Genomic DNA, 27239 nt, shown 5'->3' with positions numbered 1-27239 from the left:
ATTCATCACGTTGCACAATTATTCTGAAAAATCAATCCAGTTGAAGTGCAATCGGATGCGCTGCAAAGCGCTTCCTCTTTGGGGGGATCTGGGTTTGTTTTGCATCAAGCAGGGGGCTCAATTGACTTTCTACAAATATATTGGGTGCTTTTGTGCATTCTTAACGAAGGTGGCACCTATCTATGCCAGAGGAACCTTCCACTTAGTTGCAGTCTGCCCCTCTTCACTTGGCTGCCTCTTTCACTTAAGCCAATCGGGGGCACCTGCAGGTGGAAGCGGATGCGCTGCAAAGCGTTTCCTCTTTGGGGGCATCTGGGTTTGTTTTGCATCGTGCAGGGGGCTCAATCAACTGTCTACAATTATATGGTGTGCTTGTGTGCACTCTTCAAGATGGCGGCACATATGTAGGCCAGAGGCGCATTCCACTTCATGCAGCATGACCCTCTTCAATTGGCTGCCTCTTTCACTTAATCCAATCAGGGGTACCGTCAGGCAAAAGCCAGCCCCCTCCATACAAGGCCCTCATCTAAGGCCCTGTCTGTGCCTGTTGGGCTGAGGAGGGCACTGAGGGCATCAGATTTGCTGCTCATATTATGAGCCGTCCTCCTGAATTATTACTGGACTGCCCCCTATGTCACCGGATACCAGTCTATCCACGATCCCTGCAGACAAGAAAGTGAGTTTGGCTGACCTTCAACAATAACTCTCCTGAAGCGTCTACTGTGCCTTTCACCTCTTCCATTGCCACCTCAATTAACTTCTTTTCTTTCTCTGCAGTTGCGACTCCCATTAGTGTTCAGGGTTATGTGCACCATCTGCTTTGCATTGTTTGGCTGCCTTCATTCAAATTCAAATTTAGCTATGTTTAGCATTAGATCTGTGCACCATCTGCTTTTCATTGTTTGGCTGCCTTCATTTAAAATCAAATTTAGCTGTGTTTAGCATTAAATCTGTTCACCATCTGCTTTGCCTGTTTAGTTTTACATCAGAATAAAATTGCATTGTTTTTGCTGCCGTTTTCAAAATCGAATTTATATGTGTATAGTTCACACATTTCTGTACCACTTATCTGATGTAATTCTATTCCTTCTGGTTTGCACTTATTCTTTTCTGACTTCATCGACTGGGCCTCCTGGTGAGTTTAGCTAGAACTGTGATGTGCAGCCACTCCTGCTTCATTCCTTGTCTAAACCTCAGCTGACCTATGGCTCTCTCCATTTCTCTTATATTCTGCTACACCGTTACCTATCCCCCCTCTCTCTCAAAGTCTGCTAGGAAAAAGCAAAACTTGAGTGCAAAACCTGGACTTCCCATTGCAGACACCTATGTTAGTGCTTCCTCTAAAGAGGTGTTCTCTGATATCCTCTTCTATGTCCCGTCTCCAGATCTATGGACCGATCCCACATCTGATCTCTACCCTCTCTCCATCCACATGCTCTTCCATTAATGGTGGCACCAAGTGGGAAGTCCTCTTGCCCGGTTTCTCATCCTCACGTTGCTTTGTTAATGTCTATCACACTGGCACCACTCTGGTTCAGGGTCCACAACCCAACCTCCTTCTTTTTGACCAGATCATGCCTTCTCTCATTAATGTACTTCCTTCTCCTCCATCTCCCCCATCGGCTCTTTCCGTCCCTCTTCTGACAGGTGTACCACACCCCTGTACTCCACCTCAGAAAACTTTCAAAGGTACAGACCTGCTCCACCTGGCAACTCTTAATGCCCGCTTGGCCAATAAACACTCACCTGACATCTGTCTCTTTCTTGAAGACATTGACGTTGACATTCTCACTCCTACTGATGCTTGGTTCAATGCCAGCTCAGTCACTAACTGTGACTCCCTCCTCGCTTACGGCTTCAAGATCATCTTCAAGCCTCGTCCTCACTGCACCGGTGGGGGGGGTTGCCTTAATCTTCCCCGAGTGGGTTCCTGCTTCCATCTTACTTACCCAGTCCTATTCTTCCTTTGAAAGCCTGGTTTGCAAGTTGGTCATCTCTCCCATCTCCACCCTGACCATTGCTACCATTTACCAGCCTCCAGGTGCCATCACCCTGTTCCTCTCTGAATGGGCTATTTTCTGTTCTTCCTTACTTTCATCCTCTAACCTCTTCCTCCTGGGTAACTTCAACATTCAACTGGACTCCCCTGGCTCTGCGTCCATTCTTTTCACTGACCTCTGCACCTCGCTTTCACTCTCCATTTTCCCTTCTGGGCCAACCTACTCATCTGGACACACTCTGAATGCCCTCATACACTCTGACCTTTCTTTCTCCCCCCCATTAGTCACCCCTCTCTCCTGGACAGACCATTCTCTCCTCTCCACCCACCTAAGTCCCTTTGGCCCCCTGACTGCCCCCTCTAAGGTCCCACCAACCTCATTCGGTAACATCCGCCCAATGAAACAAGTGACTGCGGCTGCCTTCGCCTCCACCTTCACCCTCTCTGACCCCCCACCTTTGACTCTACCTCTGACTCTGCCCTCAGCCACCTCCACCTGTCCATCACCAACACTCTTGACATTCTTACCCCTCCGCCTGAAACCTGCCTCTAAGCATAGCACCTGGTATGACACTGAACTTGCAGCCCGGAAACAAAAGTGAAGGGCGGCAGAAGGAAAGTGGCTATCCTCAGGGTTATCCTCTTACAAACTGGCCTGCCGCCTGCTCCAAAGGCAATGCAGACTCGCCATCCATGCAAAGAAAAGAGCCTACATAAAGGCACAGGTCTCCAGTGCTTCTAACAGCATGGCTGAACTTTTCAAGATCTGCAGGGAACTAGCCAACCCTTCTGCAGTCTCCTCCTCCCCTTCCCCTTCCCAGGCCCTCTGCAATGCACTGACCTTAAACTTTGCCACCAAAACTCAGGACATCCTGACCACCCTGTCTACACTCCCTCAAAACCCATCCAATACACCCTCACCTCCATTCACCCTACCTCCTCCTTCCTCCTTCTCCTACTTTTCCCCGTCACACCTGAAGAAGTTTCCAGAGTTGTCTGCTCCATGAAGGTCTGTTCTAAACAGGTCTCCCCTTACTGATCCAGTATCATCAAGGATAACATCAGCTCTCTTGCCCCTGCACTCGCTGATTTCTGCAATCATTCTTTTGCCACTGGATCTTTCCTCTTCCCCCTTAAGCACTCCCTTGTGTGCCCACTCCTGAAAACAAAAACATCTTCAGACTGTACCTGCCCTGCCAGCTAGCACCCAATTTCCATTACCCCCTTCCTGGGGAAGCTGCTTGAGAAGCTGTCTTTGCCTGAACTCAACTCACACACTGAACTTGTTAGTGGTCTCCACAACCATCAATCTGTATTCCGAGCCTCCAGAGGCACGGCAACTGCTAGTATGATCACCAGTGAAGATCAGCTGGCATCTCTGGACTCCAACTCCCCAGATGTCCTTATCCTACTCAATCTCTCCTCTGCCTTTGACAGAGTCAACCATTCCATCCTAATACAAAGGCTCCACAATACCCTTGGTATCTCAGAACGGGCACTGGGCAGGATGACCTCTTTCATCACTAACCGCTCTTCTCACGTCATCCTGGGCACCTTCTCCTCTCCTCCCTCTCCACCTGTAGTGACACCCAGGGCTCTATACACTCCCCCTGGCTCTTTTACATCTACTCTGCTCTCCTTGCATGCCTCATCTCCTCCTTCTCCTATAACTTCCAGCGTTACGCAGGCGACACACAGCTCTTTTTCAAACTCTCTGCTGACCCTATATCATCCCTGACTGCCTATCTGCATCCAGTCCTGGTGCACCTCCAACGTTCTCTACCTCAACACAGGTAAAACTGAGATCCTTCCTATTGGGACCCCTGCTCCCTCCTTCTTCCTCTCACTCTGGTCTTCCTCCTTGGGCTCTCCCCCTGCACTTTCAACTGAAGCCAGAAACTTTGAAGTTATCTTTGACTCTGCTCTCTCCTTCCTCCCTCACACTCAGGACATTGCCAAGAAGTCCCACTTTGAGATCTTCCTTCTCAAAGGAATATTATCTTTTCTCACTTTCCCTCAGAGGCTCAATGTGACCCAAGCCCTGGTTTTCTCTAGGCTTGACTAGTGCAATAGAGTCCCCCTGAATCTTCCATCGTCCTTCTGCAACCCCTCCAGCTAATAAAGAATAGCACATCAAGACTTATCCCTGGCCTTAAGCCCAGGGACCACATCTCTCGTGCATTAAAAAGTTTTCACTGGCTCCTGCTTGCTGAACAAATTAAATTTGAATCCCTCTGCATCATCCAAAAGGCTGTCGGGACCCGGGGGCCACACTATCTCAACTTTATCACACTAAATGCTCTCACTCTAGACCACTACGTTCCTCTGGAACCAACTTTTAGTGTGTAATGCGTTTTCCTCAACAGAGAGTAGGTGGTCATTTACTTTCCCCAGCGGGCTCCTTCCTATGGAAATGCCTCCTTGAGCAGGATCTTCTCAAATTCCGGAAGCTCCTTAAGATTTTCCTCTTTTCCTCATCCTGCCCTTCTTCTCTCCTCTGCTAATCCCACAGTTGCTGTGATAGGTGTCCTGGGCCCTTATGCATCCTTGGGGCCCTGACCTCCCACACCAATTGTCCCAGCTCCTGTCTATCCACAGCACTTGCATCTGCAAACCCTCCACCATGGAGGTTCGCACTTACACCTCAAGCAGCCCCAGTTCGTGTAGCACAGAACATTCCTAGCACTTAATCTGTGGCTCACCCATGAGCTCAGACTCCCCAGCACTTACGCCCTCTTCCCTCTTCCTTGCTGCATTTTCACTGTTTGTCCCTTCTACCCCACCGACCTGTTCTTTAATATTGTGTTTTTAATTTATTTCCCACCCTTGCTCCCTCCATGCCCTGTGGGTGCTTTGAAACAGTATTTTCTTATTGTATAATCACCTAACAAGCAAACAATAAATAAATAAATACATAAATTACAAGTGGCTACAGGTCACCAGGTACAAGGTGCTACAGCTGGCAAATGCAACCGAGAAAGGATTTAATGCATTGAGGGAGAAACTCTGTGCTCTACACTTCGTAGCACTTCAAACGTGCTTTGTTTTGGACATGATGACAGCCATGGAGGGCAAGGTCTGCCACAAAATAGGAAGCCGTTGCTGCACAGCAATACCAGCACTGATGGAGGCTGTCAAAGAGATACACACCCTACACATAAGAATTACCAAATAGACCCCAAGTCACTAAAGAGACACATGATACACATCAGACAGTTGGCTGAACTCAATGTTTGCCGGGGTAGCCGGGTGGTTGGCCATAATAATCAAGATAACTGTCCTCATGCTTGTCTTGATGATCAGTGCCTTCTGTGCAGAAGAATTGATTCTAAAAAACTTCAATTGCAGCAGGAAAAAGGTGTGGCATATTATGTCCGCTATTGATGGGGGGAACGAAGGGAGCAAACACGATGCCCAGCACCCTGGAATGAATGATGGAACAGATGATGTAGAGGTGGTCTTTGTTGCAGTGCCACTACTGAATGCAGAAGATTATGATGCCTTTTGGGTAGCATCCTCCTTAGATGGGCGGGACTGAATTGCAAAGGATTCCACCTTTGAGGAAGATGCAGAGAAAGGAGGGGACATGGATAGGGTAACAAGGCTATGGGTGCCCAAAACAGTGAGCAAAGACATGGTGGGCAAACAATTGTTGCTCGATAGATGGGGCGCATGTAGCAAAGGTGCTAATACAGCGCTGTAAAGGGGGCAAACCTACCAGTTTGGTGAATAATTGGACCAGGAGTGGGAAACTCACACATGGGACAGAATATAATTGATGGCTGTAATAAAGGTACCCCCAGAAGTGCCTTGGAAAGTGCCTGTCGTGTCTGTAGTGAGTCCCTGCCAGTGACGCTACATTGCATTTACTTTCCTAACATGCACTTATGTTTTGCCTGAGTCCGCCCCTTCTATCCAGGTCACCTCCTATAAAAGGCACGGGGACACGCCCCTGCGCTAGCACCCCAAAAGTGCCTTGGAAAGTGCCTGTCGAGCCTGTCATGAGCCTGATGTGAGTCCCTGCCAGCTGCGCTATGTTGCATTTACTTTCATAACACTGTGTGTCAAACTTGATGGACTTGGCCTTTTTACTGCTATAAGCATTGTTGGGTGGACTTACTGGACTTTTGCAATATTACAAGATATTTATTTTATCTTTTTGTTTTGCAGCACTTGTGTTTTGCCTGAGTCTGCCCCTTCTATCCAGGTCACTTCCTATAAACGGCATGGGCACGTGCCCCTGCGCGCACCCCCGGAAGTGCCTTGGAAAGTGTCGAGCTTGTTTGGCTCTGGGCGTCTCGGTATCTGATACCCTATTCTTAACTGTAATAATTTACCATGTATTACATTATTGCTGCATTTTTGCCTGCCCTAGCTTTAGCGAGCAACTTGAAGATAGACCTTTGTACCTATCCTTTATGCCACAGTTTGCTAAGTGGCGTATACTTAGGTGCACAAAGTGCTCTGCGCTTTACAATTAGTAAGGCCATTTAACCTATTCATGTACTTGGACCAGTGTATTTTGCATTGATTCTGCTATTTATACGGCATACTTAACACGCGTTAATGCTCTCATCCATTATACGCCTGTGTGTTATAGCTTACTCAGCCGTCCCAAATATAATGCTCGTTTTGCACTGGTAACATCGTCTTTATACTGCTAGAAAGTATACATGTGTTTACAGCTTATACTGAGCATTGGGGGTCCTCGTAGTGTGTGACTTGTTCCGGGTTGTATGTCCTGTTTTCTATTGTATGACACTTTGTAACACACTGTCACCTTGTCTATTATAGAGTGCCCAATCTAAGGCACCCGATGCGTTGTGTTTTAACTTTAAAAACTCTGCTTCTATTATTATATAACTGAGGAACTACAGTGTTGTAATTCCAATAGGGAACGAAGTTTGAGGAGTGGCAAATGACTAAAAGAGCCTACCTCAAAAGTCCCCCCCTCCCCATTCAACTCAAATTGCAAATCCTATGATGGAGAATAGCTCACAAGAGCCCTCCTATATAGGTATTTCCAAAAGGTGCCGTTATTCTAGACACCTTATCCACTGTGCCTCACAGCTCCTCACCAAAACAGATAGAAACACTGGCACATATTGCTGTTCTTGTAGAAAAAGATACGTGTACGTTCTCCTTGAAAGAAGTCAACGATGCTCAACACACGATGTTGGACACCCTTCACACCGCTTGCATTAATAATAATTCCCAGTTATGTCACCTTGAGGAATGATTTCATGAATCCATAGCGGATAACTCGATGCTCGCTCCAGTAGTCATGGCAGAAGTAAACAAGTGAGTTTGCTTGTCTCTTGGTCCCTCAACTCCTGTTTACAGATCTTCTGTGCAACTAGAACAAGTGCATTTCCATCATTCAAATAGCCCCTATACCAATGGGCACTCTACATCCACATGTGTCTCCCCAACCAAAGACTTTAAAAATGTTGATGTGGTGGCAAGCTCTATATCATTTACCGACTTAACAAGCAAGTCTAATTGCGAACATCTTTATGATTTTGATCCCCTGAATAGTAACAAAATGGATTCTGCTAAGGATGTGCCTTTTCATATCTCTCAGGCACAGGACAATTCCTATCCTTCTGAGGAGCCATTGCTTGAGATAAACGATCACAATCTTCAAACCTTTCCTCTCCTGACGCGAATCCTAAACCTTTTGGATAAGGGTCATAACTTCACCCAATACGCTATCAGAGATATGAAAGGGTCAATTGCAGATATGCTTGCTAAATTAAATAAAATAGAAGGGTTTACCTTAGCTCACAAATCTTTCTCTTAACCTCAAGCTGCTCATGTATTGAATCCTTCTTTGGTTCAGAATACTATCCCTGCTTCCTTGTCTAATGCTGGTACCTAAACCAATCAATCCACACAAACGTATGTTTCAGTTGGCACTGTTACTGGACAATCTAGATCTTACACCGAGGCTCTTAAAGGGCAACAATCTTATCACCCATCTTTAGAGAAGATCCAACATATAGATCTAATTGAAATAGCAAAGCTACAACATGATAAAATTCTTCAAATTTAACAACTTCTGATTAAGGATAATTTAGTTCCTGAGGCCGTTACAGTCCCGGCGCATGATCAAACTGTCACAGGTGCCTCTGATAATCCCTTTCAAGAGATGCCAGATAGTCATTTGGTGCTAACTGTAATTTTTGAGCAAAAATCCAACTGTCAAGAAGTTCTCGGAGACAATGACAATTCTTGTCATTCTAAGCAGTTTATGTCCCGAAAGGCAAAAAGACTGCAACTTAGAGCCCAAAAAAGAAGACAGGCTGCTATACAATCACAAAATAATAACAGCCCAAACGAGTCTTCAAATAATAAAATAAAAAATAACTCTATTAGCAAGTCTAAAGTGCTGACATCTTGTGTCAAAAAACAATGCAGCATCTGCTTGAATGACCCTGCCTTGGATTTAAATCAGCTTGAAGATGAGAGCAAGGCTCTCTTACAGGTTAGCTCTTTGAATCCACTATTTCTGATGTAGTCTGTAATCAGCAACAATCCATTGATTGTTTAATTTCTCACCCAGTAGCCTTCAAACAGACTCAGTTATCAAATATTTATCAAATAGCAAAAAACAAACAAAAAACAAAAAGTTGTGAGGCATGTCCCTGGCTCAGTAAACTCTGTCTTACTTCCTGAATCGGTAAAAACTGCGGCTGTAGATATGTCATGTGGTACTGACATTCAGTCCGCGGACCTAATTGAAAATGCAAAGGGCTTAACTTCCTTATCCTTAAATGACATATGGATTCCTGTTGTTAGCCCGGACACAACATTAGTATCTTCTTCAAAAGTAGTGACAAACCTTGGTACGCAGTAGTGGCCACTAATTCTCTGCCACTTCTCTCACTAACTCCGGTAGAACCTTTATCGTTGGGAAAACATCCCTCTACCCTCCCAGTCCAAGAGCTTACTATTCTAGACGTGCCACATGACATGAAACTTATCATTGGCTGGTCAAGCGATGTGGCTCTTAATGGTCATAATAGAATTAATCGATCGCAGCTCCTTAAAGTTTTCCAACAAATTCCTCTTCTTTATAGCCTTAATTCACTTGATTCTGAATGGATAAAACTTTGATTGCATAATGACCATTGTATGTTATGTAAAGTTAAATCTCAAAACATTTCTAAAATGATTTGGGATCAGAGGCCAAACTTAGCCCTGTTTGGGTGTGATTTATACACTTTTACTAACATTCAAGACTCCTCTTTTTTTGTGGAATATCATCCAGTTACAACTCAAGGCAATGGCACTCTGGGCCAGGCAGGGGCTTCTTCCTCAGCCCTAAGCCATGAAATGCTAAGCCACCTTGCTTTATTTGCAACTGCCATAAAGGGTCTAGCATGGCTTGAACCTTACATGAAATCTGTAACTAGTAATGCTCAAAATTTAGTTCAATCATAACATACATCTTTCTCGTTAATATCTTGGAACTGTTGTGGGTTCCAAAATCTCCTGATGTGGCATGTGTACCTCTATTCTTCTAACATGCCTTGTATTGTCTTAGTATAAGAAACTATGGGCCTCATTACGAGTCACCCGGTCTGGAAATAACAGTGGCAGTAAACCCGCCGCCACCGTTGTTTCCTGACCTGATTATCTCAAGTTGTGCAGGTGGGAGGTGTCATTCCCGCCAGGTCTGACCTGCCGGTTTAACACCACCCGCCTGCAGGAGGACGTGCAAACACCAGCACCATCATGAGATGGTGCCGGTGTTTCCACTTCACCATTCCCATGGAGTCCTGTCGGACTCCATGGAAATGGGGATTTACCGAATTTCGCCTCCGGATCTGCCGGGTCACCAGGGTTGTAATGCCCCGGTGATTCTGGGAATCACAGAGGCGGAATGGTTATATGAGTCTGGCGGTAATCTGTCGGTTTTTCCGGCTCGGTTACCGCCGGACTCGTAATGAGGCCCTATGTCTCTCCAAAATATTAACATAGATGGGTTCACATCTTTTACCTATCATGCTAAACATGGTCCCCGTGGACGACCTTCGGGGGGACTTGCTATCTTGATTCACAACAGCCGAAGGCTATCCTCTTTTTTGCTTTATTCAACTGAGAAATTCTTGGTCATTGAGGCACACTAGTAAGGATCCATAACTTTGTTTAATAATCATTTCACTTTATTGGAATCCTAATTCAACTCCTCAGTCATCTACTCTTGCAAAGTTAAACACAATACTACAAGAATCCTTTGTCCGTAATCCTGATTACAAGCTCATTATGGGTGGAGACTTTAATTCCACTCTTGTGGGTCATGATGTGCCTCATATGTCCTTGAATAAGTCTTCCTATAGCTCATTGTCCCAAACGAGAGGCACCAACTGACTACAACTTTTCGAAGCATGGAATATTCATATCATCCCAAGAGCTGCAAACCAAGTGGAATTCCCTTGGAGGTGAGGGTCTTCTAGCTCTTCTATAGACTGCATTGGGGTTTCTTGTAATCTTATTGGTGTTAGCTTGCCGGTTTGCATTGTTGACTTAGGTCTAGGTGACCATATGCTTCTTAGATCCACTATTAACATACCTGTTAAGCTTTTTCAACAACTTCCTGTCCGGACTATAGTTGAACTGCCTCAAAATACTTTATCAATACGTTGGCACCCTGAGCTCTGAAGGCAGTTATCTGCCTTGGTTAGTCGTGACCTTTGGGTTATCCAAGATGCTCGAAACATAGGACTGTCTACCCAATGTGTAGAAGACTGGAACACGCGGATGACACAGTTCCATCTGCAGAATTTATCCACCAAACAACTTACGACCATTACTAATGTACATCCCACTAAATTTAATAAGGAAATTGCCATTCTAAAAACCTCGAAAAAAAGCAATTAAGATTGCTTAATAAGATATTCGGAATTCCCCTTTCTTACATGACTGCTAAAAATCATGCACTGTCGAATATAAAAATCAAATAAAAGGGATAAAGTTTGCACAGCATTTGGCAGACAATGAAAATATGATCAAGCATCTTTGTAAACGCAATGTCCGAAATATTTGGTCAACTATGAGAAACCCGATTTGTACTTCTACTTCATTCTTCCACTCCTCAAGATCAGGAGACGTTTGGTCTGAATATATTAAAAATAAGTGCTCCTTACTAAGGGTTATCTCCCTGCTGACATGTGGAGTAGTTTGCACGTCCTCCAAAGGGTACCGAACACCCTGCACAGAGGAGAAGAAATTTACTGAGCATTAGAAATGACTTCATATATTATTGACCTGTATCCTTGTCACCAGAAATTAGTTCATATGTTGTTGAACCCCAGAGCCCAGGCACGCAAAGATATGCAATAGTGAAAATCTATGACTATATACCTCATCATGAATGTCCATTGAACCACTCACTTCTCTGCGACCCCAGTCCCTGAGGTAGCCATGCACAATTGGGTGTCTGAGAATACTGCATAGGGCAGAATTCGAATGCGTTTCTGTAACAATGTGGCTTTACAATAAAGCCTAGCGCTTACTTTTAATGGATGCCCCTGTAATCACGTAACTTTATGATAAACCCTAGCCATAACTGTTAATGACTCTAAAATTCCTAAACCCAGAAACTCAGGGTTTTCACCGGATGATAGCACTTTTCCCTGTGTTAGCCATTTTGTGTTCTCCTAACATATATAAACTAGTCAGATTGCACTCTTTTCTGTGCACCACTCTAATTATGCCCTTGCATCTTGAATGACCTCACTCCACTTCTGAGAGCTAGTCCTGATTCAGGGATCACCACTACCAATATGTGAGCAGAGGCAGCAGACGCCGCCATTTTGTCTGCTTCAGGAACCAATGCTCTAGTTATCTTTATAGGTGAGGAGGTCGAACAATTCCGACTTAAAAATGTGGAAGTCACTGAATGTTTTTCGAAGTTAAAGTACATTCATGTTTACAACTGCAGAAGTAAACGACTTACATAACATACAAAGTTTAAAAGAGTAGTAAAAATGTCTTCTGTTTTGCTTGACTTAGAATAAAGAGAATACCAAGAAACAACAGGATTTACCTACATTGAGATTTTTACAATACAATTTAAATTAAAACAAATTATGGCTATTATTGCCGAAATAAAGATTTGTGGTGATGATGAATTAAGACAATTTAAATGAATTACATATAGCTTGCATGTTTACAAAATTTTACCTCTCCTTCTCGAATATGTATATCCCTATGCTTTCCATTTTCAATTATCTTCAGGCACATATCCCCATCCAGTTGGAAAAATACCTGTGAAAATTGGCCATATTGGATTAAGCAAAAAGCAAAAATCAAAAAGCTTTGTTGTATCTGCAAGCTATATTTCCACTGCTGAATGTTCATTGTATTTACCTACAGCCTTGCCTGTCTCTCCTCTCAAGAGTGCGAGCAGAAGAATCTCAATAGTCCTGGTCTATTGAAGTTCTAATACACGCACTCACAATTTCCTCCTGTTTTCTGATAGTTTAATATTACAAAAGCACTTGTTCACAAATTCTTCCATCAAAAACTCTTTTAACATTTCGATATAGTTATTTCAATTAGATTGCAGCTGGATCTGTTTTCGGGGCATTCATTAAACAGGATTTGTCGAATGGAGAGTGCAGCTAACTATGTAATGATTCTGTCTTATTTGCAGAGTTAATGTTTGTTTTGCTCTATGCCTTTTCTCCTCGGGTAAACATATTATTAGCAAACATTTTTGTAATAATGAATTTCACAGCATTTGCCAATATTATCCACTGTTTTGTAATCCCATTTCGCTGCAGGATTCAGAATTATTTCCACCACTCTAAACAGTCCTTGTAAAAGTACATGTATACATATAGATGTTTGATGAGTTTATTCTGTGGATAAAATTGGTCATAACGTAGAAAAAATGGATGAAGCATACTTTCAATTTGCATTTCATAAGCGTTCATGCTGGTTAAACCTGTTAACTTAATTGTGCAGATATGTTTAATCTATTGTACTAAGTAGGATAATAGTTCTAAAGTCTCAGTGATCAAGCTAAGCATACCAACACTTTTTTCATAGGCATGTTTGACATAATCATAGCAAGCTATGCCATTTTAGCAAACATGTTATGACTGCCACATTGTTTCACTACCAAATGCGAAAATGTTACATAGTCATAATACACTCTTTTGCCCACTCCTACCTGCGTAAGAACAAACAGTGGCAGAACGACAAGTAGCACTGCAACATAACGAGCATCAGATAAATGTTTGCCACGCTGGAGGTCAGTTTCAACTGTGTGGTGCACATGAACAGCACATACAAAATATGCATACATCTCTTTATGCAGGTTTATTACGCAGCAATCTTGCCATATACCGTTCACAGATATAAGGCCCGATTCATGGAAATGTGCGCAAGAAATCCCACGCACGGAGAAGGACACTGCGCGAGCCTGCACGCAAAAGGAAAAACGCACGTTCCCCATATTTATGGAATTAACAGCACAAAGTACCCGTATTCGCAAGATGCCCCGGAACGCCACCGCCACATCCCCACGCAAAGCAAAAACAGCCAGAACAGCTACCTTTGCTTGTTCCGCCAGGCACAAATACACACACCCTTCAAATAGTGCGTGGAGTCCCCCACAAGCAGGCCTGCATCTTGCGAACTCCATAACTTTTGCCAGCACCCCGACAACATGCGTATAAAACATTGTAACTCAGTAATTACTTGGGAAATCTGAGTGTGAACCCCCGTAAACTGTTTCTGCAGCCCACTAAACTGCATATGCACACCCCTAAGTTAGATCAGAACCCCAGTTGTGTACATGCACCCCTATATCTGACATGCAACCCCACTTCCGTGCTGCGATTCCTAAGCGCAAGTGTACTTACGCCTGCCTTCGTGTGACAGATGGTATGAGGGACCTCCATGTCCATTTCCCGTCCAAGAGATTGCACGATCAAATCCATGAATACGTCTTGTGCCGCGTAATTGTGGGCTGTGAGGGACTGCCTGCAGGCCATTTGTCGGAACGTCCACTTTTTCGCAAAGGTGCCCCCTTCCCATCCCACTGCGCAAGCCATGCCCTCGCTCTGCGTGGTGTCTTGCGCAAAGCGCTTGACGACTCGCAGAGATGTGCCGAGCCGGCGCAAACTCCACACATGTCCAGGAGAAGTCCTGCGCATTCGATTCCATGAATCGCCGAACGTGGACTTGCGCGCGGTTTGGCGCGCAAGTCCACGATATTCCCAGCAAATAATTCCATGAACCGGGCCCATAGCAGGCAGCATTTATAATTAATTTTCGTAGTGGGTGTACATCAAACAAGGAAACCCTGGATCTGCCCAGACTTCCATGTTGGATTTAAACATATAGTAAAAAAAGAAAAAATGTCAGATGGCATCTTTCAGGGAAGAGTAATCGTAACCAAAATTCCTCCCGCTCTGTCTTTTCAGGTATACTGGTGAAAGAGACCTATCCCCCTGATATGTGCCCTTCGATGAAGGTCACTCACCAGCTCTTTTTTCCTTCCAATGCCTACTATAATATCTTCATAAAGAAAATTAAGAAAAATATTGATATTGATTTCCTACATTTGCTAATGGGAAGAAAACTCATGTGGACGATGGATGGAACATTTTGAAAAGAAAGGACACATATTCATAAAATAAGATGCACAAGGCTAAAAACAAACTTTAATAATACATTGAATTGCTGTTTCAGGAATATTGCCAAAAACAATTCTAAAATTATTATTTCATACGGCTAAATCAGCCGACTATTCTACACAGAACAAATATCCCTAAATTATCAGAAGAGGATTGAAAAATATTGTAGAATCCAACTTAGGTGCAAGAAAACCTGATTTTCAAAATGGGTCTGAAAACTAAGGAACTTTCCAGTTGTAGATGACCTTTCAAATATTTTGTATAATATCTTTAGAAATGAAATATGTAAAACACCAATGGAGGGAGCGATACAGAACATCTGGATAGCATGTTTTGTATAAGTGAAAAGCACATATGTCATATTGTTTGCAAGATCTAAATACCACCTTTTAGCAGCATGATTAGCACACCAGCCCTTGCAAAGTGCCGAGACGTGTTTAGAACCTCATTGGTCACTGCATGCAAACACATGAATAGTTGCTGGAGCATATTGAAATGTATATTGGATTTACAGTTGTACAATCGGAAAGCCCTATTTGCAATCAGAATTGAATTCAGAAATTTACATTTCAGAATATTGTCGGCTCTAAGCTCAGACAGAGCGAGAACGAGGCTAAGCTGGCATAAGTCAAAAACTGTGCAAACTGTGGAGAGTGCGATAAGCCAAAGACAATGGGCCTCATTACGATCCTGCCGGTCCGGAAGCAACGGTGGAGGTAAAACCGCAGCCACTGTTGTTTCCAGACCGGCTGATTCAGAGTCCTGCAGGCCGGTGGTGTCACTCCCACCAGGTCTGACCTGGCGGGATTAACACCACCCGCCTGCAGGCAGACACGGAAACACCGGCTCTGTCACAGACGGAACCGGTGTTTCCATGGCCCCCATCCCCATGGAGTCCTATGGGGATTTACAGAATTCCGCCTCCGGAATTACCAGGTCACCGGGGTTGTAATGCCCCAGTGATTCCAGAAATCACAGAGGCGGAATGGTATTATGGGTCCGGCAGCAGCCTGCTGGTTTTTCCAGCACCGCTACCGCCGGACTCGTAATGAGGCCCAATGACTGCTGTGAGAAATTTAGCATTATGTATTTTAATTAGATAAGATGGCTGGATGCCGTTAAGGGCACCCGCCAGAATCACCCTATGCTAGAATAGAATAGGAGAGTTGCAGCAGTGTTGGATGCAGCCTCACTGTGTTTGGTCTCTTACGTCTAAGAGGCGTGGCTTGACACAGTGCACAGGAGCGTCGAGAGGTACTTTCCTTTTTCAGAGTTGAGCATTGGTCCAGGTGAAGCACCAATGACATGGCCAGTGATGGTGGAAGCCTGCCAGCAGCAGTGTCTGCTGACCGTAAGTGCTCCACGACCATGGCTAAGGACGATGGTTTATGCTCCACTATCACAGAGCTTGTAGTGTGGAGCATGGGCACCGGATAGCACTGTGTGCTGTGTACTGTGTGGGTGCTGCTCCAGGAGCAAGTTAGAAGTCTGGAGGTGAGCGCTGTTGTGGATCATTTCAGGGGCTCTCTCTAGACGGCCCTGGAGGCTATTGCTATTGTCTGCTATGCTAATATCACTCAAATTGCTCACTGTCAGCTGTGATTTGCAGTGGGAAAAGAAGTGTCTCAATGAGCTATCTCATCAGTTAAGAGACTGTGGGCCTCATTACACAGATGGCGGTAAGGATTTACCGGTACCGGTAAAATACTGGTACCGGTAAATCCTTACCGCCTTACTACGAGGTCCCTTTGCGGGTTGGGGGATTTAACGGCTGCTTTTTGCAGGCGTTAAAATCCAACCCGCTAAGGGACCTCGGAGCTAATTACGGCACCGCAAAATTGCGGTGCCATAATTAGCGCCTTCCCCATTCCCATAGAGCCCTATGGGGCAGAAATGGGAATGGGGAAGGGCAATGGCGGAAAGGGGATTTACCGCCCCTCCAACCTTGGAATGGGGTGGTAAATCCCCTTTCCGCCAAGGCAGTGCCGGTATCGCCATGGCTCACCGCCTACCTGATAATGAGGGCCTATGGGCCTCATTATGACCCAGGCGTTAAGGGAGAACCGGTACCGGTAAGGGCACTGGTGCGGTAATCCCTTACCGCCCTATTCTGAGGTCCCTTTGCGGGTCCTCCCTTAGCCTGGTTTTACCAGGCGTTAAGGACAGGACCCACAAAGGGACATTGGAGGTAATAACGGTACCGCAATTTGCGGTACCGTTATTACCGCCTTCCCCATTCCCATTGAGCCCTATGGGGGCAAAAATGGGAATGGGGAAGGGCCATGGTGAATGGGGAATTACTGCCCCCACCAACCTCGGAATGGGGCGGTAATTGCTCCATTCACCATGGCGCAATCGGTAAGGTTCCGGCGGCAACCATGGTGCTAATAGCGCCATGGTTACCGCCTAGGTCGTAATGAGGCCCTGTATCTTTGTATTGCGGAAGTGGCAGCAGAAGTGGTCTGCCGTGGTCCGCTGTGGATGAGGGGGAGCAGCGGGAGCAAAAGGCAACAGACTGAAGGTTTCATATTGCGCATTTAAAGTGCTAAAACATTAAGGACATTGGCGGGAACTGCCAATCCAACTCAATTGCACGTGAGTGCATGGCAAAACCCTGATAAAGACATAATTGGTGCTGCAATTGAAAAAGTGTGGAATCCAAAAGTCATTTGTGTTTACACATGCGTGCTCTGGTTTAAATGAGCACTTATTCCTTACGAAGCAAAGCGATGGTTCAGCATCGCAGAGGCATTTGAAAGCAGCTTACATGCAGCGTGCAGGAGAAAAAGTGGGTTGTACCTCAGTGAATGCAAATATGCCTGTAAAGGAAGTTCATCTTTCCCCAATGGTACTCCTCCCCTTCATTGACGGATATTTCAATTCTAAATGCTGTGGCTAAAACCCTGGTCCATCATTCTCAGGACTCAGAAGAGATTAGTGAAGAAGCACTTATGACTGGTTTACAAGAACACATATTTTCATTTTGTTCTGAGCCATGTGTCATTCCAGACACAAATCTTTAAACATGTCCCGATCTCCATCTTTGTTCGTGGCAGATTCACTGAAATCTCTCTCTCGTAGCGAGCATCCGTCACTTTTATTGCTACCAGACTCTCCATCGGATGAATTTATGAGATCTTCTTTGGGCATATCTGCAGCAGATCCTCCTAGTACCCTAGGTACTGGCATTCATGCCTTAAACTTTACCTTATCTCATTTAGCTAAATCCTATGAATGTATATCTGAGAAATTTCAGCAGCAGCGAACTATACCTTCTTCAATGGCAGCTAAATTATCTTTTTTTAAGGGATTTATTTTCGGCTACATTAATAAAGTGCTGGTAAAACCATCTTGCATAGGTTTTTATTCTGGAACCTCGTCTGAGCTACCCCCTGCACCTGGGCAAAATGACTCAACTTACTCTGACTCTAAAATGGCTGAAGCTGCCACGTCTCTGATGGGCATAATGCAAATTGCTAGACCTATTATTATTGAACAAACACAACCAAAGGCCAAAATAGAAGTGGCTTAGGTGAGTCCCTCCAAATGCATAATATAAGCATAACCACAAACCATGGCATGAATTATCAACAAAAGAAATTAAAATCCCACCAACCCGCACATATGGAGGTTCGCAAATATTTTTGAGAAATCAAAGAGCAGCAAAATAAAGTGAGCCGGTTCCGATGGTTCAAGATGTTGAGACCGATTGTAATTATGTACTTCCCACCCCAAAATCGTCAGAAAAAGAGGGGATGGCATGAACATTACAGTCCTCACCTAGGATGTAAATATATCAAAAATTCCTTCCTTGCCTCATGGAAAAGTCTCCATCAAGTTCTTCTTGAAACCGATTCCCGAAATACCAGAGGAATTTAACTTAAGTGATGTATGAGTTTGCTCAGATGCAAACTATGAGCATGAATGTGTCCATCCCTTGTATCCCTACGGAAACTGATCCAACTGGGGAGGTTGCTCAAACGTCTTGGGTCCTAATACCTTTGGATCTGATTTTCTATCCTTGTGCTTGCCCTCAGAAAATGACTGATGTCCCAACTAGGAGCTGAGGGATCGAGGTGCAAGCAGGATCGCAGGGTTCTAACAGGGACAAGGTTGTGGACATGGGGGCTTATCGACTGTCTAAATCTTCTACTTTTCCAACCCCAAAGATTTCTCCAAAAGTTGGGAATACAAATATGTTGCTGTTTCTAACTTCAGAGGAGAAAAGATTGAAGTTTAATAACAATGGGAAGTCTTTAGTTCAAAAGTGTGTCTAAATGCCAGAAGCTAAGTATCAATCCATTGCAATTCCGAATAATGCAAGTCCTTGTAATCAAAAAGCCGAGGGAAGCAATCTTGCTGGGCAGTCTTAAGCGGGCATGTCAAAAGAATGCCTGGCAGTTGATCCTAGAGGTATTGTCTTCTCGGAAGATCCCATCATCTATGTGGAATGCATTTTTTCAGATGGCAATGTTTCACCACTGAACCACCATCAAATTTTTGTCTCTGTTCTCTGAGATTCCAAATCTCCGCTTATTAACAACCAATGATATAGCTCAAGTGGAATTTGTTATGGAGGAGAGATTGAACCTGGTAAAACTCCCTTCATGCATGATCTGAAATGTAATTTTAGGAGAGGCAAAGGATTGATGACTGTGGGTTATGATGGGATGTTTTTTGTAAATCTAGAAACGTTAAAACCTAAGACCAGGGTTTTATCAACATCTTTGGTGGCAACTCAATGGCTTCCAATGACAATTAGATTAGTATATCTAATGCTGTTGAAGCAGATAGATGGGTAAATTACTATAACCAAGCCTCTATTGCCAAATGTCCAGCACACGATTAGTCATCAATTATCAATTCATTGCATAAGGGTTTGTGGGTTCATTGAAAGGCCCAAAACTGAAATCCCTTTCACATGAAAAATAGGATTTGTAAACACTGACACAAAAACGGCTTTGCATGTGTGTTTGCAGTTTAAATGTGAAAAAATGTACAGCTGCTAACATTTGAAAAGAAATGCCCACTTTGATTCTGTGAAAAGGTTTCTATCTGCCCAAGGCAAACTCTTTTGGCTTGTGGGTGGGTAAACTTCACAAAGAAAGCCCCCACTGCAAGTCTGAATGTTACATCGCTGATCTAATTACAACTGTAATTAAGTGTGTCCTGTGGAAGGTGCAAAACACACAATGTTCCCCAGACTTGCTGGCTCTCAAGTCAGTGATAGCAGGACAGTTCCCCTTGGCTGGAGTATGACCAAAATGTGTGAAAATGGGGGCCACAACTTCAAAGAGCAAACAACCTACTTCAAAGAGACTCATAAAAAAACACTCTAGTTACAGGCTGGCCCAGGTAGACAGATGGCTGAATGAAGCAGAGCTCTCATTTGCTGACATACAGATTTAAAATTAATTTAAAGGATTTTTTATAATTTATGCCTTTTTCCCAGCAACCGTAAGGCAGATTTTCTTCATTTATATACCATTTTCTAGGTAATTCCCAGGAAATCCTGGAGATATAAAATTAATGCACCTAGGAGTTAGGGAACTGTAATGGCCATCTAAGATGTGTTTCTGGCTGATCTGAAAATGTTCCAAATGTGAGAGTTACTGAACGGGTGGGTGTAAAATTAGGAATATGGGTAATAAATTACATATTCATGACTGTTATGCTTTTTACAGAAACAGCAGAACATTACCACATGGCCGTGCAACATGGTGTGGACCTTGCTGTCATTTTATGTAATTCCCCATGATTAGCTGAATCAGAAAATATGTATATTATGCCAATTATTAGTAAAATTATGATGTTTTGACAAATAACTAGTTTTCTACAAGGATGTCATCCACATGTCGCCAAGCTACCTCGCTAAAAAAACTCTGCATCTCTGGAGGCCTGTGATCCACCAGAAACAAGGAAATGTGCAGCCTTGAATTATGACAATGCAGGAAAGAACCAGAATACTTCTCTGTCTAAGCTCCGAGACTCTGGAACCCCGTCCCCGTCAACATCAGACTTGCCCATCACTTCCACATTTCAGGAAAGAGCTCAAGACCTTCCTCTTCAAGGAATGGCTCCTCCTCAACACCTAGGTCCACACACCCTGCACTCCCCACCCTATCTGAGACTCAGTGATCTGCTGCCCAATCTCTTCCCTCATGCTGCCAATTGCCCACACTCCCCTGTTAGCTCCCCAATCCTTTTTTCTCTGCTACTCTCCGTGGTCTTCCCTCCCATATGATTTTAAAGTGCCCTGTTGCTTCCTGAAGCTAGGTCTGTGCTCAATAAATACCCTAATAATAGTAATAAAACAAATGTTTGTTTGTTTGTTTATTTATTTCTATAGCGCTCCGTACCAGGGAGTATGAGGGCGCTTGGTACAGGTTACAGGTACAGTGCAATGGAAACACTAATCGTAAGGTAGCAAGTATATACAGAGTATACAATGAGGACAATAATCATAATGTAGCAAGTATATACAGAATATACAGAAATTGGAGTAATAGCAAGCAGAAATAACAGAAGAGACATGTGCAGTTTGTAAGCAGTTTGAACTGGTTCAGACTTAAGGTTGGCTTTTTGACAGGAGCCACCCAATGACTAGTTTCCTGAACGACTGGAAGGATTTGGACTCCTTGATATTCAGTGGCAAGGAGTTCCAGAGTTGGGAGGCAAGGACAGTGAAGCTTGAGCCACCTGCTCTTTTGGAAGTAAATCTAGGTACTGTGAGAGATAGGGTATTGGACGATCTCGTGGTTCTGATGGAAGTTCTCATGGTGAATTTGTTAGTAAGGTGGGGGGGCTAAGTTGTTGAGAGCTTTGTAGGTGAGGCAGAGGGATTTAAGATCGATTTTATGTTGGATAGTGAGCCATTTGCATGTGGTTCTGGTGGCAGAGACGTGCTCACGCCTAGGAATGTTTAGCGCTGCTCGTAGCGCATTATTTTGAAGGACTTGGAGTTTGCTGATTATCGCTTGGTTGGCACCTAAGTAGAGGCTATTGCAGTAGTCTAACTTTGATTGTATAAGAGCTCTGGCTAGCGTGAGGCAGCTGTTAGGGGAAAGAAATGGTCTACAGGCTCTGATTAGTTTTCCTGTGTAGGCCGTGGCTGAGGCGATCAAATTGACTTGTTTAGTGAGGTTTGTGTTTGCGTCAAGGTAGAAACCAAGTGTTTTCACGCTTTTGGCGATTGGGATAGTATTGCCATCAATTATGATATTGGAGTAGTTGGGACTGAGTTTTTGTAGGTTATTAGGTGCACCAACAATGAGCAGTTCAGTCTTCTCGTCATTCAGGCAGAGGCTATGTGTGGCCATCCAGGCCTGAATGACAGAGAATATTTTGTTGATCCTAGCTACATCAGTGTTGTAGTTGCCCGAGATAGTGAGGAGTATCTGGGTGTCATCCGTGTAGTTTGTGTAGGTGACACCCAGACGGTCCAGTTTATCAAAGAGGGGCTTTGTAAAGATGTTGTATAGGGTCGGTGAAACACATGAGCCTTGGGGGACACCACAGGTGATAGGGATGGGGTCTGCTGCTGCCACAGGAGAGAAGACTCTCATGGTTCTGTTGGCCAGGAAGGACTGGATCCACGAGACAGCAGATGGGGAGAAGTGGGCAGAAGACGAGAGGTGGTTGCAAAGTATCTTGTGGTCAACCAGGTCGAAGGCTGCTGAGAGATCTAGAAGGAGTAAGATGGCACCCTTGCCCTTATCTTTGATTTCGTCAATCTGACTCTTAAGATCAACAAGGGCAGTTTCTGTTCCATGTTGTGGCCGGAAGCCAGACTGACGTAATCCAAGTAGTTGGTTGGCCTCTAGGTAATGCTGAATTTGCAAGTAGGCCACTCTGTCAAGGATTTTTAACAAGAAGGGGACGGTTGTGATGGGCCTGTAATTTGTAGGGATGGCTGGGTCCAGGGTTTGCTTTTTTAGAAGCGGGAGGACCCATGACTGTTTCAGATTGTTGGGTACCGAATTAGTAGAGAATGACGCGTTTATGAGCTTGGAAATGAAGGGGGCGAAGTCTCTAGCTGCATCTTTTATAATCTGTGCAGGGCAACTATCCCCTTTACAGTTTGATGGTTTGAGGGAGGTTATGATTTTTTGCACTTTTAATACGGTTACTTTTTTGAAGGTGAAGCCATGGTTAGCATTGGGTGTAATGGGTAGGCTAAGGTTAGGGGGGCTAGGTGTGGGGCTACTGTTGGAGAGTTGTAGTCTTTTATTTTCAATTTTAGTTTGGAGTCCAGTGATTTTATTCGCAAGGGCATCTTGGATGCTAGTGCACCAGCGTTGGTCCTTCACGGATGTGTCCGTGGGTGGATTAGGATTTTCTAACTCTTTCAGGATGGAGAATAATTCTTTAGTACTGGAACTAGCATTACTTATTCTTATGTTGTAGGCTTCCTTTTTTGTGCGAATTATTTCCTTTTTTTAGTGGGATGATGCATTGGTGAGATTAATTTTGTGTTCCTCTGTAGGGTTCATTTTCCAAAGGGCTTCCAATTTAGACTTTTTATTTCTTAAAATTTTAAGTTATGGAGTGTACCAGGTGTTAATGTGAGCTTTAGGTTTACCTTTGCGTAGTTTGAGAGAGGCAACAAGGTTGATAGCTTTGGTCATAGCGTTATTGTAGAAGTCTACTAACAAGTTAGGGTCTGATGAATTCGGTATCATGTTTAGGGTGGGTAGAACCAGTGGGATAAGGTCTTCAGTGGTGATATTCCACTTATTTCTTGTCAGACATGCTGGTGCAGATGGGCACTGTGTGTGGAGAGGGTTATTGGTACTGATGTCGAATGAGAGTAGGAAGTGATCAGTCCAAATGAGTGGTTGGGGGGGGACTTTGCAATTAATGTTGCAGTTGTAGGCAGCGAGCCAGTCCAGGGTTCTACCTTTCTGATGTGTGGGTAAGGAGTTAAATTGAATGTAGTTCTGTTCGCAAAGGGCATTGGCAATGGAGGATGCTGGCGAGTCGTGAGGATCGTTGTAACCTAACTTAAAGTCACCTAGGATGATGTTTTGGGATAAAGGTTTAGATTTTTACGCTATGAGGGAGGTTATATCCTCCTCAAAGGAACCTATGGGACCAGGAGGTCTGTATATAAGTTCCAGGGAAATGGTGTTTTTGGGAGTGGTTTGAATTTTAATGGATAGGTGCTCACAAGAGTTAACAGGAAGGGAAGTTACAGATCTAATGTCAAGCGAAGATTTGAATATGAGTGCTACACCTCCTCCACGGGCATTAGGTCTGTCAGCCCTAAGGATGGAATAGTTATCTGGAACCGCAAGGGTTAGAGCGGGGCCTGCTGCGGCATGGAGCCATGTTTCAGTAGTGGTGAGGAAATCCAGGTTAGCTGAACAGATAATGTCGGCAATTTCTGTGGGGTGGGCCACAAGGGATCTAACATTGAGTAGGGCTCCTTTGAGATGCATAGTATTTGCAGGGATGTTTGTGTTAGTGACTTTGGTTCTGGTATTGTTGGTCAATTTGTTAAGTAGCGTGGGGAGTCTAGAGCCTAGTCTATTATTGCGGGTCATGAGGTTAGGGTGGTCTGTCGGGCGCTCATCTAGCGTATTCTGTGGGTTCCGAGTATTGTCAAAATGGTCATCTGTGATGAGGTTAGGTGGAGGATTACGTGGCATAATGCTGATTTTATTACTGTGAATTGTGGGTGCCCTATGTGGGAAAGGAGGTTGGGAGGGCAGGAAGGGTGTAAGGCAGGGAATGGGGTAGTGTCTGGGACAGCCAATCTTGGCGAGTCCATTGCTGAAGGAGATATAGCTATTTCTGCTACAAGGCGTGCAGTCAGGCATGATTCAGAAGGGTAGCATGATGAGTACTAGCCAGGCTAACATGGTTCGAATAAGGATGTGTGCAGGCTACTATGGGTATGGTAGAGTCTGTTAGCTGCGCTAATGCTTGTAAGCTCTGGGGTTTATTAGCGGTAATACTAGATTCAACAGAACAACACAATCAAGGTGGTCTGTTAGCGACCATAGGGCACAACACACTCAGGTGGTCTGTTAGCGACCATAGGGCACAACACAATCAGGTGGTCTGTTAGCAACCATAGGGCACAACATAATCAAGGTGGTCTGTTAGCGACCATAGGGCACAGCAGATAGGCGCGTGTGCATTGAAGGACAGACACTATGAGGTGAGTGGAGACAACAGCGGCAGGAGTAATAATGGGCATGAAGGGTTACTGTTCTGCTGCGGATTAAGTAAAGTCACAAAGAAAGTACGTGTAAGCAGGTTACACAGTGCAAACAAATACCGCATTAATGAGAGGAGGCAATTAGGCAGGCCGTTGATTAATCAGCACACAGGCTCAAAATTCTGAGGTGAGCGGCGCGCAAAAACACAAAAGTGTCAAGGCATGTGTCGTGCAAAGCGGGAGGTGATATCAGTTTGACTTGCATCAGTAGGGTGGGCTAATGTCAAAGTTTCATAGCAAAATCCGGCCACTAACTTTGACTCGTTAGTAGGGGAAGTACTTCAGTGGGGCTGAAAAGCATTAACTGTAATCATGGATTAGGGTCAGCATAGGGTACTCACTGCATTCGACCAGGGGTACTGGCCCAGGCCCGTACGGCAGCGGACAGGCACGGGACCGGAAGCAGTCCTTTGGATGTGGTCCTTCGGATGGTGGGCCGGCTTACGCCTTGCCGGCGTCGGATAGGCAAAGACAAAGGGGTCATCAGCCAATCAGCTGAACAATGTAACCAAGATAGAGGAAGGCTACCGACGAGGGATCGTAGAATGAAGGCTGTCGGCCATCTTTTCAGGGCAAGACGCTCGTAGCCAGTAATGGATGCCTGTGCAGGTAGGCATGCAGGCAGCTGGATTCGGACGAAAAGGGTGGCAAGGGCGTGCCAGAAATGAGGCAACAAGGCCAGTTGCAAATACTGGCTCGAAATACTCGAAATGCTCCGTGCGGCAGATATAGGCGCGGGAGGTCGGGGCAGCATTTTAAAAGCACAACGGCTTACCTCACGACCTGAGGCTGCTGTGGGAGGGTACCACTGCTCCTGCAATGGACTGGAGCTCCTGCTCCCCCTCAGCTGTGATGGTGGACTGAGATACGTCGGCACGGGACAGGAAGCAGTCCTTTGGATGTGGTCCTTCGGATGGTGGGCCGGCTTACGGCACCAATAATAATAATAATAATAATAATAATAATAATAATCATAATAATAATTGCTGCCTCAGTTTAAGTAAGTCCTTGAACACATATACGAGCCATCTACTTACTCACACCTCAGTGACTACACCTTCCCTGTGAGAGCTAATTGTACTTGATACACATTTGCTTTGCTGCTACCTCATCTCCTCATCTGAGGGGCCTGCTACCAGGCCCAATATTGTCTTATTGCTCTGCTCCAATCTCCACCATTGACGTTTGATCACCTCCCAGACTGCTCTCAAGTTCTGATGCTTTAGCAGTGGCACATTGACATACTGCTTGCAAAGTAGCAATATAATAACATATCTTAGAGGGATTTTAAAGGGCTAATGATTGTGCAGGGACATTTACCCCATATAAGGGCAGTGTGCAGTGGGGGATGAGGCTTTAAAGAGATTGAAGAAGGTGACAGTAACAAAGGTAAGTACCTCATTAAATGGTTAAAGGAGTAGAGTGTGAGGTGCATGATGCAATGGCAGCAGTAGTCCACCCTGCCAATGGAAAAGAGCAAGAAGAAACTTAGCAGAATGAAAGGTGGGATAGTTGCAGATTTTATGGCTGTTCAAGAGGTTTGATCTTTCAGCTGCAACAGTGATAGTAATTGACTGCTGTAGTCTCAGATAACTGTAACAGACTCCCCAGATTACAAGCCATAGTGGATAGGGTGAGGATACCAGGGGGAAAGGATAGAAGAAAGAAGAAGGGAAGACATTAGAATTTGAGAGCCAATCATCTCCATATTGAAGGCGTTTCGAATCGGGCAGCTAATCACCACTCAGTGGTATATGGTGGCCAGGCTGTCTGTAATGAGGGAAAATAGCTCAGGACCAAAGGAGGAGAAGGACAAAAAGATGTGCCTGCCTTTAGGAATAAGATGATACAAGACTGGAAAACAATAGATGAACTTGTGAAGGGATGAGGTATAGGGAGTGAATAATAGGAGACCAAGCACAGATGAGGGCCACAGACTGGTAGAGGATAACAGAGGATGCTGCACTTTTCAATAGATAGCAAAGTGTTTACCACCTCTGCCGGAAGCAATACAGGGATAGCAGTTACCGGAAGCCGAGGTGAGCGATCCGGGGGATATATGTGTGGTCAACAATATGGCAGTCAGTAGAGAAGTCAAAGATGATGATTATGAAGGAGGGTAGGTGGGCATGAAGAGCAGTAGTGAGACAAAGTTGATTACTATTTTCAATTGGGTAACAGCTGCAGAATACAAATTACAGGGGGTTTCTAAGTCCATTCATTTCTAGGGAGGTGATGCTGCTGTTTAACGCCATGTAGTTTAGGGGTTTAGAAAAGTAAGGGAGAAGGTAATCAGGTCAGCAGTTAGAAATGTTGCTGTGGTGCAGAATTGCAGAAGAGAAGTCTGAGATCACCCAAA

The 27239-nt window shown here is 44.5% G+C and overlaps 1 protein-coding gene across 4 annotated transcripts in view; it reads right to left on the bottom strand.

The window, feature by feature from the left end:
* HAAO (3-hydroxyanthranilate 3,4-dioxygenase) overlaps positions 1-27239 on the bottom strand; it is an 840136-nt gene that overhangs the window by 520945 nt on the left and 291952 nt on the right. For 3 of the 4 annotated variants that reach the window (XM_069608470.1, XM_069608472.1, XM_069608469.1), the window contains exon 3: positions 12191-12274. The exons of the other annotated variant lie outside the window; for it this stretch is intronic. In XM_069608470.1, coding sequence (XP_069464571.1) covers positions 12191-12274 — 84 coding nt within the window. The remainder of the gene's footprint in view (positions 1-12190; positions 12275-27239) is intronic. 4 annotated transcript variants of the gene reach the window in all.

This window comes from Ambystoma mexicanum, chromosome 4q, assembly GCF_040938575.1.
Source record: "Ambystoma mexicanum isolate Mex_15411 chromosome 4q, UKY_AmexF1_1, whole genome shotgun sequence".
Lineage (NCBI taxonomy): Eukaryota > Metazoa > Chordata > Amphibia > Caudata > Ambystomatidae > Ambystoma > Ambystoma mexicanum.
This window is presented reverse-complemented; position numbering and strand designations above follow the sequence as displayed.